At 45.4% G+C, this 15,064-nt stretch overlaps 1 protein-coding gene across 1 annotated transcript in view; it reads right to left on the reverse strand.

Annotated features, from left to right (window-relative positions):
• NPHP3 (nephrocystin 3) overlaps positions 1-15,064 on the reverse strand; it is a 60,718-nt gene that overhangs the window by 36,018 nt on the left and 9,636 nt on the right. The window contains exons 4-9 of the mRNA XM_083188586.1: positions 14,258-14,408; positions 13,904-14,056; positions 6,291-6,424; positions 6,049-6,209; positions 2,539-2,689; positions 627-701 (exon numbers count right to left, since the gene is read on the reverse strand). Coding sequence (XP_083044712.1) covers positions 627-701; positions 2,539-2,689; positions 6,049-6,209; positions 6,291-6,424; positions 13,904-14,056; positions 14,258-14,408 — 825 coding nt within the window. The remainder of the gene's footprint in view (positions 1-626; positions 702-2,538; positions 2,690-6,048; positions 6,210-6,290; positions 6,425-13,903; positions 14,057-14,257; positions 14,409-15,064) is intronic.

A 15,064-nucleotide genomic window follows, 5' to 3' on the forward strand; every position in this document is an offset into this window, starting at 1 on the left:
TATGACACAGAGGGACCCATGTAGCTGGCTTGGAACCTGCTCTACTGCCAGCCATTTTGATGTGTATGGTCAGTAAGATGGTTGGAGTTATACATGGCACGGTGGTGGAAGTGACATATGGTAGTGGGGGAGGGGGGGGGTTGCAGTGGCAGATGGATCAAATGCAGCCCAGTCTGCCAGAGCAGTACAGCCTAGTCATTGGTTATAGTGACTTACAGGATGGATGCTTATTAAAACTCCCAGAGGTCTTCCTTTGTAACCTTTATTGTTATGATTAAAAAGCTAATTTTAGGTTCATTAAGTGATCTTAAGGTAACTGTGATGTTTACAGAATTGTTACATAACTATCATTGTCTATTCTTTGATTTATACAATGGTCGGTACTTATGTATTATCTGGACTCCCATGTTAAATGCACCCCATTTTGTCAGACCCCTACTATCCAAACACGCATGGTGTTGATTTTATATAGTGTGGTGAGCGCTGCAAGCCACCGTGCCCGAAGCGTGGTGAGCGCAGCGAGCCCCGCGAGGGGACGCGGTATCCTAAGAAAAACGGGAGTCCAGATATTACATAAGTACCCAATGGTCTCCTTTTGCTTATTCACTATGTTTGTCCTTAATTACCTGTTGTATAACTTGTTCTATTTGACAAAATGTTTTATATGCTCCTTCTTCCGGATCTCCACAATGGTCAATGATCTGAAACATACATCACATCATATATATTAGTAGTCTGCTGATTACATCAACAGGAAATGTTATTCATTTCAATTAAAACATACTGTATCTAAGATGAAATAATAATGTTACATAAAAATACTTTTAGAAGGCCCACAGCCACCAATGTCCACAGAAAGCCCACTTAGAGCGAAAGCACAATTATTTACCGTAGTCAGACAATTCTTACCATAGTCAGCAAGAACAGACATAGGATAAATCAAGGATGCAGGTTTTTCCCTAATTGACAGTTCCGAGACCCTAAAGCTGCATACACAGGAGCGGTGTGTTCCCAGCTGATATGTCACCTGATGTCAGAACCTGAGTACACATCGACAGATGTAATGGAGGACAGAGCGACAGAACGCTCCTTTTTACATGACATCGGTCACTATATACACCATCAGATTTGATGTGCTGCATATTAAGCCTGACGAAGTTGAGAGCGAATGCCTGGCGTACACACTAGATGATCTGGCCAATAGATGATTCGGCTGGAGACTACATATCATGCCATCATCGCTCTAGTGTGTACCCAGCTTTAACTATATAACGTTTAGCGGAAGCTACAATTATATAGTAAAATTGTGTAGGACAAAATAAATCCTCCCTTCCCAACAGTAACAGTTAGTGCTCCTTTAGGCCCCAATACACTACAACGATTTTGCACAATTTAATTCAATTTGACCTTTCGGGGCAATATAGCGTGTGTAAAGTGGCAAATCAGACGTGTTCTCCATCTGATCCGATGCGCGGTCCCATGAGTATTGATTTAGCCCCCTAATCCAGCCCATCAGATATATCTTATGGTACAACTGTATTCCACAAGATATATTGCATGCAATTTATCGTGGCTAGATATATCTTATGTTGCACAGAGTACAAAATCGTATGGAATCACTCCCGGGAAGGTCCAGGGGGAGTTGAAGGGAAAACGCATCCGAATTCAGGGTCAGACATATAGTAATGTATGTATCTGACAACACAGTAATTATATGTGCCCTTTTATTTATAGGGAGAACAGTTCCGGAGTTGTTGCCCTGTCCCCCTCCTGTCCCATACAAGCAACCGTTGCCTGTTCACAGAGAAGAGTACCTGATGCTGCAAATACTCATCTATGGTAATTAACAATCTATATCCACTGTGACATCAGTTAATAAGACAGGATGGTGTGCTATCTGAGGGTGTAACAATTTCTGGGGTGTTTCTGGGTTCCACTGGGTGAGGAATATTTGTGATATTTGGGGTTATAGTAATGAGTTGTTTGCTAGATGGAGGGTTTGGGGTCTGTAGTCAGTCAGGGGAGGTGGGGTATTATGTGAAATGTGGAGGTTTGTGGTTTATCACAGCAGCTTAAAGGTCTGAGGCACTAGACTGTCAATGGCTTCCACCCAGGTGTAGTGATGTATTAATCTCACCTATTTTGGTATTGGTCCCACCTACATTTGATTTGGTGCCGCCCACATGAGGCCACTTCTATAAATTTTTCCAGGGCTACTCTTAGTTACCTATCCACCCCTGATAATGGCATAATAACAGTAATAACAACAATAACAACAACAACATTGTTCTTTATTAGTTATATTAATTATTAGTTTTCACGTAAAACAATTGGGATGAAGATTTGAAGCCCGTCAGGACAGAAAGGGTCACTTGCAGAGATTTTCTGGCAGTTTTTACTTTAAAAAAAATCTAACATATTGAGAACTAGCCAAAAGTGGCAATTTAACCAAACAACTGCTTGATACATTTACCCCATAAACTGTATAACATATATCATCTGGAAATTGTATCCAATCATTGCTGCCCCACTTCATACCTTAGTTTTATTTGCTTTATTTGGATCATGCTCTGTTAGCTGTTGCATGCAGTCCGCACTGCTGTCGCCATCCTCAATTTTGTGATAAACAATCCGAGGCTTTGCCTCAGTATTCTTCAGGAATGCTTCCTTACAGTCCTCCCACAGAGAGCTACATTGTGGGTTAGAAACAATGTTAGGGTCAAATGTACACCGAGGATAGGTTAGGTACACAGAGAATAGGTTAGGCACACCAAGGATAGTTAGGTGCTATTTTGTAAATTAGAATGGGGAGTGGAGTTACATCCAGTGTCCAAGATACGGGAGTTCCATTCCTCTTCTGACCCCTCATATTTCTGTTTTTGGTTTGGAGTTGGAAGAGGCCCTTCCTACACACCTTAGGTTACAAATCTCCTTGCTCTAGCCCCTTTTTGTATTGCCCATACCAGGATGGGCCCTGATTCCCCCCCGAGCCTCACACACTTGACTGCATTCAATTACCTGAAGTATCTGTTATGTATTTCATGTGCATCACATACTTTTTGAACCTGCTTCGGATTGCATCGCATGCAATGCGATTGAATTCAAAACACATCCAATTATTGTAACGTGTATGGGCACCTTTAGTACTCATTTTTACTGAGCTATTGCTATGGCCCGAGTAATGCATTCCATACTTTTGAAATTGTGTTTTTGTTTTTTCTTGTTGTTTGTATGTTTATTTATAATAATACTTCATGGTATAATGGTCTTCTAAAAGACCAGTGTCAGGAGATCATAATTCAATAAAGTTTTATGGAGACTTATAAATAAATACATTTTAAAACACAAACAGATTTTTCACCACTAAGGCCACTATCCTATCCTATTAGTAAATTACAGCATGGCAAAAATAATGTGATTTTTGCCTGATGGTCATTATCGGGCTATACAATTATAGCTGTTTTTCCATGCAGCAAATAGCCTTATACCGCACAATAACACAATGGTTCCGCAAAAAGCCAAGGACCTATGTGTTTCCAATGCTGTGATTGTGAATTTAAAGAGCTTTTATCAGGGATTTGGTTTTGCCTACCTGGGGCAGGCATTATGGAACCCCTAATAAGTGCCAGAATTTGGCTAATAGGATACCCTCTGGGGAGATAATTAGCCATGGTAAATTACTTTGGCTAATTGGATACATCTCCCTTAATGTGTTTTGCAAAAACAAAATATTTGTAATTAAATTTAATAGGATGAGAGATTAAGAAAGTGAGAGATTTGGTAAGACATTTCCAGTTTTTTTTTTAAACAGCAATCATTTACACTGCAAAACCAGTTAAATATTTAACCCTACAAATGTCTAATTTAGTACACTATAATTGACATTGTTTTTCTAGTGCAGTATTTGGAAGGGAGAAGGTGTTTTGGAATTGCTTCTGCACCAGATATATATATATATATATATATATATATATATATATATATATATATATATATATATATAATTGATTGCCTTCCCAGAGCAGAGAACTGTGTTCCTATTCAAGGAAGAACCAGCACAGGACAAAGGGCTTTTAAACAAGCTTTTTATGAGCATCAAGATTTCAAAGAGACAAGTCCAGCAATCACGGTGGGGTAACAGCAATAGACAGCATAGAGGACAATGTGTGTCCAACACCCTCAGGCAAACAGGTCTTACTGTGAGTAGCAGCCCCCGTGGCTGATGTCAGTACAGGTCCCTGACGGATCGTTTCGGTGCTCTGTGCACCTTTCTCAAAGGGAAGTCTGACAAATGTGTCTACAAAATACCGATGCTTAAATAGAGAAAACTGTGATAACTCACCTGTGTCCTACACCTTGTCCGCCCATCCACTCTCCCGCGTGTGCACGGCTTCCGTCTCCCATCACCAACGTCAGACGCCATCTCCTGCGCACGTCACTGACGTCAGTAACTGGTCCCGTCCGACCATGCACTGCAACGGGGAGTGTACGTGGGTTCCCTGGTGCAGGGGTGACACGTCACTTCCGTTTACCATAGTAACGAATGTAATCAAAACAGTCTGAACCATATCACTCACCAAATGCGGAACGATCAATACATTCCCTTTGAGAAAGCGCTACTAGGCTCCATCATAAGGTCACCACACACTAGCACCTAAAGTGATGGTTATGAGATATATAGAGAAATAATGAAAAATAAACAATAAAAATTACAAAAATGAAAACATGAAAAAATGTCTGTAAGAATATTTAACTGTATGTATCATGCATCTCCTTATCCAAAAATTGGAAGAAGGCCAGCCAAAACATTTCTTGTATAGATTACAAAACTATAGTACAACATTATGCCGTGGGTCGCAGGTCTACACTAATCAATCAATACATTAACCAGCAGAAAATATCAAAGACATGATAGGAGAAAAACATCTATAAGGACATCCTACACAAGTAAGACTGTGGGATCCTTTCGGTGCACTGGATGTGCAAATTGTAAATTTATTAAGGTAACAGACAGCTTTACACACCCTACAACAGGCAAAAAAGAAAGAAAAATAAGAGTAAGAAGGATACTTAAAATTTACCTATTACTTATTATATTATAAAAACCGTTTAGGTGAAATTTTGAACCACACAATTAAACTTTTACAAACATTGAACAGTATAATAAAAATGAGAGGCACGTGTTGTGTGAGTGATTGTATTTATTCGATTTTACTGTTTGATGCCCCAATATTTGTTTAGCGAAAGTGTTGCAAATGCTGTCAGGACCAATATTTTTATAAAGATACACTCTTGGTATGGCGATGTGCTATGTAAGTTAGTACCATACTGCTCTTATGATGAGCAAAGAGAGACTCTGTTGCTCTATTTGCAGAAAAACTGCGTTGGCAAGATGTAATTAATTAGGAGGATTTTCTAATGCAGACAAAAAAGACTGTTGTGTGTGTATGTAGTCCCTGCAAGGTTTGGAAACCTGCTGTCATGTAGGTAAAGTTTTTGAAAAGCAACATTCTTTACATGGGTAGGCCCTCTCATTTAGCACATTCGCAGGTATTCAATGCTGTTTGCGAGTGGTGACAGCGAGCAGGTCTTCCTGCTCGCTGTCACCACTCACCCTGACAGCATTCAACACAGCCTCCGCATCCGCCAATTCCCCCTCGCTCCATTTTTTGAGCGAGGGGGAATTGGCGGATGCGGCTCCAGAAGCAGCGAGACCCGCGGCTAAAAACTGCGAGTTTTCTGCAGCAGCCGCGGGTCTCGCTGTTTTGGGGAATTCTCGCCGTCCTGTGACGGCGAGGATTTCCCCAGTACGTTGAATAGAGCGAGCAGCCGGCGCGAGGGTTAAACAGTGAGGATCGCTGGTTTTCAGCAATCCTCGCTGTTTAACCCCCTCGCCGGCCGCTCGCCGCGGCATTGAATACCCCTCAATCATCGAGAGTTCCAATGGTTATCTGATAGTCTACACCTGACCAGAGCTACAGTAGGGGAGAGACAGCTGCTGTCTTGTGAGGGTTTGGGGTCCCCCATTTACATCTATGCAAGTCCTACCTGGATAACGAGGAACACATGAATAATATAACCATGGAGCTCTTCTCGATTTCCATCTTCCGCACGGCAGCATACTGGTTTTCGCATTCTTCTGGGAAATGCACCGCTTGAAAAAAATAGCCCAACGTTTCACAAATCCTCTGAAGCTTTGGGGAGTAGTCCTACAAGCACACCATAAAAATGACTGTTCCTAGTTACAGATGACTGAAAAGTGTATTAGATTCATTTATATTAGTTCTCACCCTTAGGAAAATATCCAATTCAGCCTGGGTATCCTTAGTGTTTATTAGGTAACAACGCACAGTGTTACTCCACAGAGACTGAGAGAAGAGGGGTGTGACCTGTAGCAAGCTGGTGACTGCTGCATCCCAATCATCTATAAAGACATGAAAGAACAGTATGTATCATGTCTCCAACACTGTGCCAGACATTACATGCAGATAGTACCTACTGATAACTATTTGGTTGTGCTCAACTTCCATTGAATGCTCCTGCAAATGCAATCTGGGTGTGACATTAGCACCCAAAACTGCATTACAGAATGCAATTACATCAGGAGGATGTATTATCTGGCTCCCGCAGGATGGAGCTCGTCCCTGTGATGTGTGGAGTATGGAGCCGAGGTTGCTGCAAGGTCCCACAGGCCGCACATACACAGTGGCCGTTTCCAGTAAGGGTTTCAGAGGAAGTGCAGTGTAGCCCAGAGGCCACAATGAGCTACAGCCATCTTCAGAATTGCATTTTGGGATTTGGTAAGTCTGGCAGCATCGCATTCCACCAAGGATGTGGCTGACAGTACTATATAGTGAGAACATACTAACAGCATATAAATATGGCACTGTCCGTGTGTCACACCAGGGGGCTTAGTCGACGAGACTGAGACCTCTGGTGGGGACCTGGACCGGGGAGGTTGGAGAGGACCCTTGCGCATGGAGTGCGCGACAGTGCACCCAGAGCCAATAAGCAGTCAGAGGTAAAATACAACCGGAGTTTATTTGCAGATGGTTGTAATATAAACAGACAGTAAAGTATGCAGGAGAAATAACAGAGTTCATGCAGATTGCAATACTTTACAGATGTGATGTGATGTGGGATCGATGGTGGAACATCGGATGTGAAGACTGTGGGTCCGGAATGACGGACGGAAGACTTGAGCTTGACTGTGGGTCCGGAATGACGGACGGAAGCTTGGCTTGGAGATCCGGAATATCGGACTATCGATGATGATGTGGGAACATCGGATTCGGGTATCGGATATGGAAGGAGACTGTGGGTCCGGAATGACGGACGGGAGATGACTGTGGGTCCGGAATGACGGACGGAAGCAGGAGATCCGGAATAGCGATGAAACATCGATGGTGGATGATGCTGGAGCATCGGAAGGACCAGAGTCCCGGAGCTAGGCTTGGTCGCTGGGCTGAGAGGCAGGATCACAGGCGGTGGAATAACCTGGACTTCACAGGAGATGGAACAACCTGGAACACACTGCAGCATGGAAGACAACACCAGCAGAGAATACACTTGTACAGAGACAAGGACAGCTGACCATACACTGGAGACAACTGAAGCACTAGCAATGGTTCTGAGAGCTCCCAGCATACTTATCCCCACTGGGTGGCCAGGATTGGCCGAGGAAGTATGACAGGGAGATCAGAACCAACAGGATTGGACAGCACAGACATGTGACTGGGAAGAACATGGCAGCCCCCATGTCTGCTATGGCGGGAAAGTGTGTTTGTGCACACCATGCTGGATACTGGGAGCAATGGCGGCGGACAGGTGGATTGCCGTGCACTGGGGACTGTCACTGGGAGACAGGAGGCCGGCAGAGATGATGTCTGGACCGCAAGCTGAACCTGCGGAGGCACTTAGCCGGTAAGAAAGTCTGTCTGACAGCTCGGATCGTGACAGCACCCCCCCCTTTAAGGGTGGCCCCAGGACACCTTTTAGGCTTGCGGGGAAACTTGGAGTGGAACGCCCGGATGAGTCTGGGAGCATGGACATCGATGGCATTGGTCCATGATCGCTCTTCGGGGCCGTAGCCCTTCCAATCGATCAGATATTGCAGACGACCATATCGGATGCGAGAGTCCAAGATTTTACTGACCTCATATTCTGTTCCACGCTGGGTGCAAACCTTAGGAGCCTTGGGGAGCTTGGAATGAAAGTGATTCAGAACCAGCGGCTTGAGCAGCGAAATGTGGAATGTAGCTGGCACTTTCAAATAGGGCGGCAACTTGAGCTTGTAAGCTACTGGATTGACGACTCGCTCAACTGGGAAAGGACCAATATATCGGGGAGCGAACTTCATCGATGGCACTCTCAATCGAAGATTCTTGGTTGACAACCAGACACGATCTCCTGGACGGAGGGCTGGCACAGCTCTGCGTTTCCTGTCGGCAAATTTTTTGTACCTGCTTGAAGCCTTCAGAAGTGAAGAACGAATGAGCTTCCAGGATTTGACGAATTGCCAGATGGTCGTGTCGACCGCTGGAACAGAGGACACAGGTTGCAGAGTGAAGTCAGGAACTCGAGGATGAAACCCATAATTGGCAAGGAATGGAGTGACATTTGATGAAGAATGATATTGGTTATTATGGCAGAACTCTGCCCATGGAAGGAGTTGAGCCCAGTCATCTTGGGAAGAAGAGACATATGTGCGGAGAAATGCTTCAAGGTCCTGATTCACCCTCTCCGTTTGGCCATTGGTTTGAGGGTGGTAGGCTGTGGAAAACTTTAACTTGATTTGAAGCAAGGAGCACAGGCTTCGCCAGAACTTGGCTACGAATTGGACTCCTCTATCGGAGATGATTTCAAGAGGCAGCCCATGAAGCTTGAATATCTCTTTGATGAAGAGCTGGGACAGCTTGGAAGCTGACGGAAGACCGGTGAGGGGAACGAAGTGAGCCATCTTGGTGAACCGGTCAACAATCACCCAGATGGTGGTGAACTTGTCAGACTCTGGAAGATCAGTTACAAAGTCCATAGAGATGTGCGTCCAAGGACGATGTGGCACTGACAGTGGCATCAATTGCCCAGGAGGAGACTGACGACTGGTCTTGTGCTGAGCACATTTAGCACAAGAGGAAACAAAGTCCTGTACATCCTGTTTGAGGGACGGCCACCAGTAGGACCTGGTGATAAACTCGTAAGTTTTCTGAATGCCTGCATGGCCAGCGAATTTTGAAGAATGCGCCCAACAGAGCAACTTCTTTCTTAGAGCTGGCTTTACATATCTTTTCCCTGTAGGGGGCGTGAGATTTGAAACTCTCGTTGCGGAGAAGGCCACTGGATCAATAATGAAATGTTGATGTGTGGACTTGGACTCACTTTCTTGCTCCCATGAGCGGGAAAGGGCATCAGCTTTTCGGTTTTGTGTCCCTGGACAGAACGACAGCTTGAAACGGAACCTGGAAAAGAAAAGTGTCCATCTGGCTTGACGGGGATTTAAACATTGAGCAGACTTGAGATACAGAAGATTCTTGTGGTCTGTGATAATTGTGATCTCATGAACAGCGCCCTCTAGAAGATATCTCCATTCTTCTAATGCCAACTTGATGGCGAGAAGCTCTTGGTCACCGATGGCATAGTTACGCTCTGCAGGCAGGAACTTACGGGAGTAGAACCCACAGGGATGAAGACGACCATCGGGCGCTTTCTGCGAGAGGACTGCCCCAACACCCACGGAGGAGGCATCAACCTCGAGAATAAAGGGCAAGGTGGTATCAGGTTGTCTTAAACAGGAGCGGAAGTGAACCTCTGTTTCAACAGATGGAAGGCTTCGATGGCTTCTGCCGGCCACTTCGCTGGATTAGACCCCTTTTTCGTTAAGGCAGTGATGGGAGCCACAATAGACGAGAAATTACGAATTAATTTTCTGTAATAATTGGCAAAACCCAGGAAACGTTGAATACCTTTCAGCGAAGAGGGAATTGGCCAATCTTGGATGGCCTGCAGTTTTCCTGGATCCATTTGAAGACCAGAACCGGAGACAATGTACCCTAGGAAGGGTATAGACTTCACCTCGAAGACACACTTCTCCAGTTTACAGTAGAGATGATTAGCTCGCAGCCGGGACAGAACCTCTTTGACCCAATAACGATGTTCTGTGATGTTATTGGCATAGATTAAAATGTCATCGAGATATACAACTACATGACGATACAGAATGTCCCGAAAAATCTCATTGACATAGTGCTGGAACACGGCTGGGGCATTGCTGAGCCCGAAGGGCATGACGAGGTACTCATAGTGGCCGTCTCCGGTATTAAACGCCGTCTTCCACTCGTCGCCCTCTCGTATGCGGATGAGATTATATGCACCCCTCAGGTCGAGTTTCGTGAAGATGGTTGCACCGCTGACACGGTCAAACAGCTCGGTGATGAGGGGCAACGGATATCGGTTCTTTACTGTAATGTCATTGAGGCCGCGATAATCAATGCAGGGACGTAGGCCTCCATCCTTCTTCTTGACGAAGAAGAATCCTGCGCCAGCAGGAGAAGTCGAAGGACGGATGAATCCCTTTGCCAGATTTTCCTTGATGTAATTGGTCATGGCTTGAGTCTCTGGAAGAGAGAGAGGATAGGTTCTACCTCTGGGTGGTTCTTTGCCTGGGATAAGTTCGATAGGGCAATCCCATGGTCTGTGTAGGACATCAGCGCCAGACTTGCTGAATACATCTGAGTACTCTTGGTAGGGAAGAGGCGGAAGGTCTGCTGCATCGGCTGAAGAATGACGAGCTGGGAGTACCTTTTGGAGACAGGTACCGGAGCAGGAAGGATCCCAGGAAAGGATTTCCGATGTCTTCCAATCAAGACGAGGATTGTGAAGACGAAGCCAGGGTAAACCCAGAACCAGAGCATGAGTGGCTCGGGGTAAAACCAGGAAGGACAAAAGTTCAGTGTGCAGGACTCCCACTTTTACTGTAAGTGGCAAAGTTCTGCGGGAGACTGTCGCATCAGGAATCCTACTGCCATCCACAGCAGTAAGGAAGACAGTCTTGGAAAGACTTTCAGTGGGCAACCCCCACTTGCGGACCAGTTCTGCAGTAACAAAGTTGCCAGCGGCACCGGAATCAAGAAGTGCGGAGACAGTCTTGAAATGCTGACCAACTTGTAGGGAAACTGGAAGGACACAATCAGTTGCTGATGGAGAGGACTTAATTACTCCTAGCCTACCCTCTCCTTGACGGGCTAGGAGGAGGAGTTTTCCTGACGCTTTGGGCATGCAGAAATTTGATGTGCAGGATCGGCACAATACAGGCAGAGCTGTGCCAAACGACGACGTCGACGTTCTCCGGGAGACAAACGGAAGCGGTTTATCTCCATTGGTTCTTCTTTGGAATGGACTGCGGGAGCAGTGGGTAAAGAAGGTGGAGGAGTTGGCACTTTAACTGGAGCGCTCTTGTGACGTTCTACAGCCCTTTCTCGGAAGCGTAGGTCTACTTTGATACACAATGATATAAGGTCATTTAGACCTGAGGGTAAGTCTCTGGTAGCGAGTTCATCCTTAATACGATCGGATAGGCCATGCCAGAAAGCTGCGTATAAGGACCCATCACACCAGGAGAGTTCAGACGCCAGAATCTGGAACTGGACCAGATATTGCCCGATGGAGCGGGATCCCTGTCTGAGACGGAGGAGTTCAGTGGAGGCAGATGCTGATCGCCCAGGCTCATCGAAGATACGCCGGAATGTTGACACGAAGTCCTTGTAATTGGACAGGATGGCATCAGATCTTTCCCATAAGGGAGACGCCCATTCTAACGCTGCTCCACACAGGAGGGAGATGATGTAGGCGATCTTGACCCTTTCAGTAGGGAAGTTGCTGGGTTGCAGCTCGAAGTGAATCTCACACTGATTGAGAAAACCTCGACAGGTCTTGGGGTTCCCATCATACTTGGTGGGGACAGACAGATGAAGGCGAGGTGCAGCAGCCATTACAGGAGGATGAACTGGACTTGGAAGTTCTCTGACAGGCTCAGGGCCACTGAGAGTGGTCTGTAGCTTATCCAGCCGGGAAGACAGATCTTGCAGACAATGAATCACTTGGCTCTGCGCAGCCTCTTGCTGATCCAAGCAAACAGCCAGTTGCTGTACAGGGCTGGGTGGAGATGCTTGGTTTGCGGCTGGATCCATTTGGCTAGTGCTTACTGTTACACCAGGGGGCTTAGTCGACGAGACTGAGACCTCTGGTGGGGACCTGGACCGGGGAGGTTGGAGAGGACCCTTGCGCATGGAGTGCGCGACAGTGCACCCAGAGCCAATAAGCAGTCAGAGGTAAAATACAACCGGAGTTTATTTGCAGATGGTTGTAATATAAACAGACAGTAAAGTATGCAGGAGAAATAACAGAGTTCATGCAGATTGCAATACTTTACAGATGTGATGTGATGTGGGATCGATGGTGGAACATCGGATGTGAAGACTGTGGGTCCGGAATGACGGACGGAAGACTTGAGCTTGACTGTGGGTCCGGAATGACGGACGGAAGCTTGGCTTGGAGATCCGGAATATCGGACTATCGATGATGATGTGGGAACATCGTATTCGGGTATCGGATATGGAAGGAGACTGTGGGTCCGGAATGACGGACGGGAGATGACTGTGGGTCCGGAATGACGGACGGAAGCAGGAGATCCGGAATATCGGACTAGGGATGAAACATCGATGGTGGATGATGCTGGAGCATCGGAAGGACCAGAGTCCCGGAGCTAGGCTTGGTCGCTGGGCTGTAGAGGCAGGATCACAGGCGGTGGAATAACCTGGACTTCACAGGAGATGGAACAACCTGGAACACACTGCAGCATGGAAGACAACACCAGCAGAGAATACACTTGTACAGAGACAAGGACAGCTGACCATACACTGGAGACAACTGAAGCACTAGCAATGGTTCTGAGAGCTCCCAGCATACTTATCCCCACTGGGTGGCCAGGATTGGCCGAGGAAGTATGACAGGGAGATCAGAACCAACAGGATTGGACAGCACAGACATGTGACTGGGAAGAACATGGCAGCCCCCATGTCTGCTATGGCGGGAAAGTGTGTTTGTGCACACCATGCTGGATATTGGGAGCAATGGCGGCGGACAGGTGGATTGCCGTGCACTGGGGACTGTCACTGGGAGACAGGAGGCCGGCAGAGATGACGTCTGGACCGCAAGCTGAACCTGCGGAGGCACTTAGCCGGTAAGAAAGTCTGTCTGACAGCTCGGATCGTGACACCGTGAACCAAACTCCAGTGCATTTAACCACTGTGCTGAGTGATCATAATGTAAGCTGCAAGGAAGATGCTCTAAAACAGAGTAGACGGCAAATAAAAAAGGGAGTAAACAAAGCTATTTGCTCCTGGAACAACAGATGTTGCAGTACAAGGGGTGCACATGCAATTATGGGCAAGCAGTTAGCGATGTTGGACATAATGGAGTTGTCTCCATTGGTTTGGGGCCATGTCTCTGAATGCCTCTCAGCCATTTCATCTTGGATGTTATCTCGCCACCTCAAACTCAATATTTCCAAAACGGAATTAATTGTATTCCTACCAGCCAAAAGCAATGATGAAATTAGTGTAATTCTAGCCCCGCCCCTGCCGCGGACCCGTGAAAAATGGGTTTAGTGTAACGGGGAAGAGGGGTGTTGGGGGCTGCGTGGCTGATGCGGGAGACTTGCCTACCTTCCTGGGGGGCCGGGAGGGGGACCCAAATTTCGGGAGCCACCCGGCAATTCTGTGAGGGTAGGCAAGCCTGGTTTAAAATGTGCCTCACTTGCAGCGATACATGGTTTTGCAAATGTGCAAACTGCTCGATACTCTGAGTCATGACTCGCATGTCCTACAGTTAATGTGAGCTGACTTACCTCTGTTTACATTAGCAAATGGCCCTTCAACATCAATAGAGCTGTGAGCAAACTCTGGGCCGCGGAATGACTGCTGGAGCTGCATCATGCTGCCCATTGACGGCTCACTGCCTAGTGCTCCACTGGTCCAGTAGTCGCACTGCGTGCCAGGAACTTTGTATAAAAGAGAAATAAAACTTTTTTTAGGTGATTGGATATTTGAAATGATAAAGTAAAAGTTTCCAGAAATGTCACGTTATTTCATCTATAAAGGTAACAGCACATGTGCAACAATCTGAAAGCCTATCAGCACACATGTGCCAGGAATGCAGTGATGCACTATGCTATGGACAAGCATATAACAGTGCAGGTTACCTGTCACTTCTGTGTCATTGTCGTCAGAATCTGATTCGCCGGGATCAAACACCTGTATTCCCTGTGCCTGCAGTCTTTGGAACTTAGCTTCAAGGTCTCTCTTGGCTCTGAGTAAATCCTGGATCTCTTTTTCTTTTGTTTCTCTAAAGATCTAATTTATAAGAGTTATAAAAATAAATGTACTCTCATTTGATTGAATATGTTAATAAAATTCTGCCATCAAGTGCTTCCGCCATCAAGTGCATAACACCACAGAAATATACTAAATAGTAATTAAATTAAAATATTACTGCCATGCAATAAACACACAGTCATTTTGGAAATGTATGTTGTGTGTAATTTGGTATGTAGACAGTTACATAAACATTCAGAACCCTCTGGTATATACAGATTTGTAGGCTTATATTACGCTTTTATCACATCTTTGGGGTTTCCACCAGAATTTTGTTATTAGACAGATTTTGTGCTCATTATCTGAAGCTTACAGAATTATTCTAATTATTCTACAGGTCAATAGGGGACAGTTAATCAATAATTTGTAGCTCTGTTCTACTTCCCATAAAATCTAAATCACCAGATAAGCATTTTTATTTTTTTTACATTATATTAGTCCATTTTTTACTATTATTTTTGGTGTAATATAATAAATGTTTAAAAATGTTATTACACTCGCAATTTTTTTCCCCTTTTGGGAGTACTCTCTCTTAATATTAAGGTACACATCCTGAGAATTCAGAGGGGTCAGATGGACCTTCAAACAATGTGAGTTTAATCTCTATCTCACATTGCGTGTATCATAATCTAATT

This window comes from Crinia signifera, chromosome 5, assembly GCF_055691185.1.
Source record: "Crinia signifera chromosome 5, ASM5569118v1, whole genome shotgun sequence".
Taxonomy (NCBI): domain Eukaryota; kingdom Metazoa; phylum Chordata; class Amphibia; order Anura; family Myobatrachidae; genus Crinia; species Crinia signifera.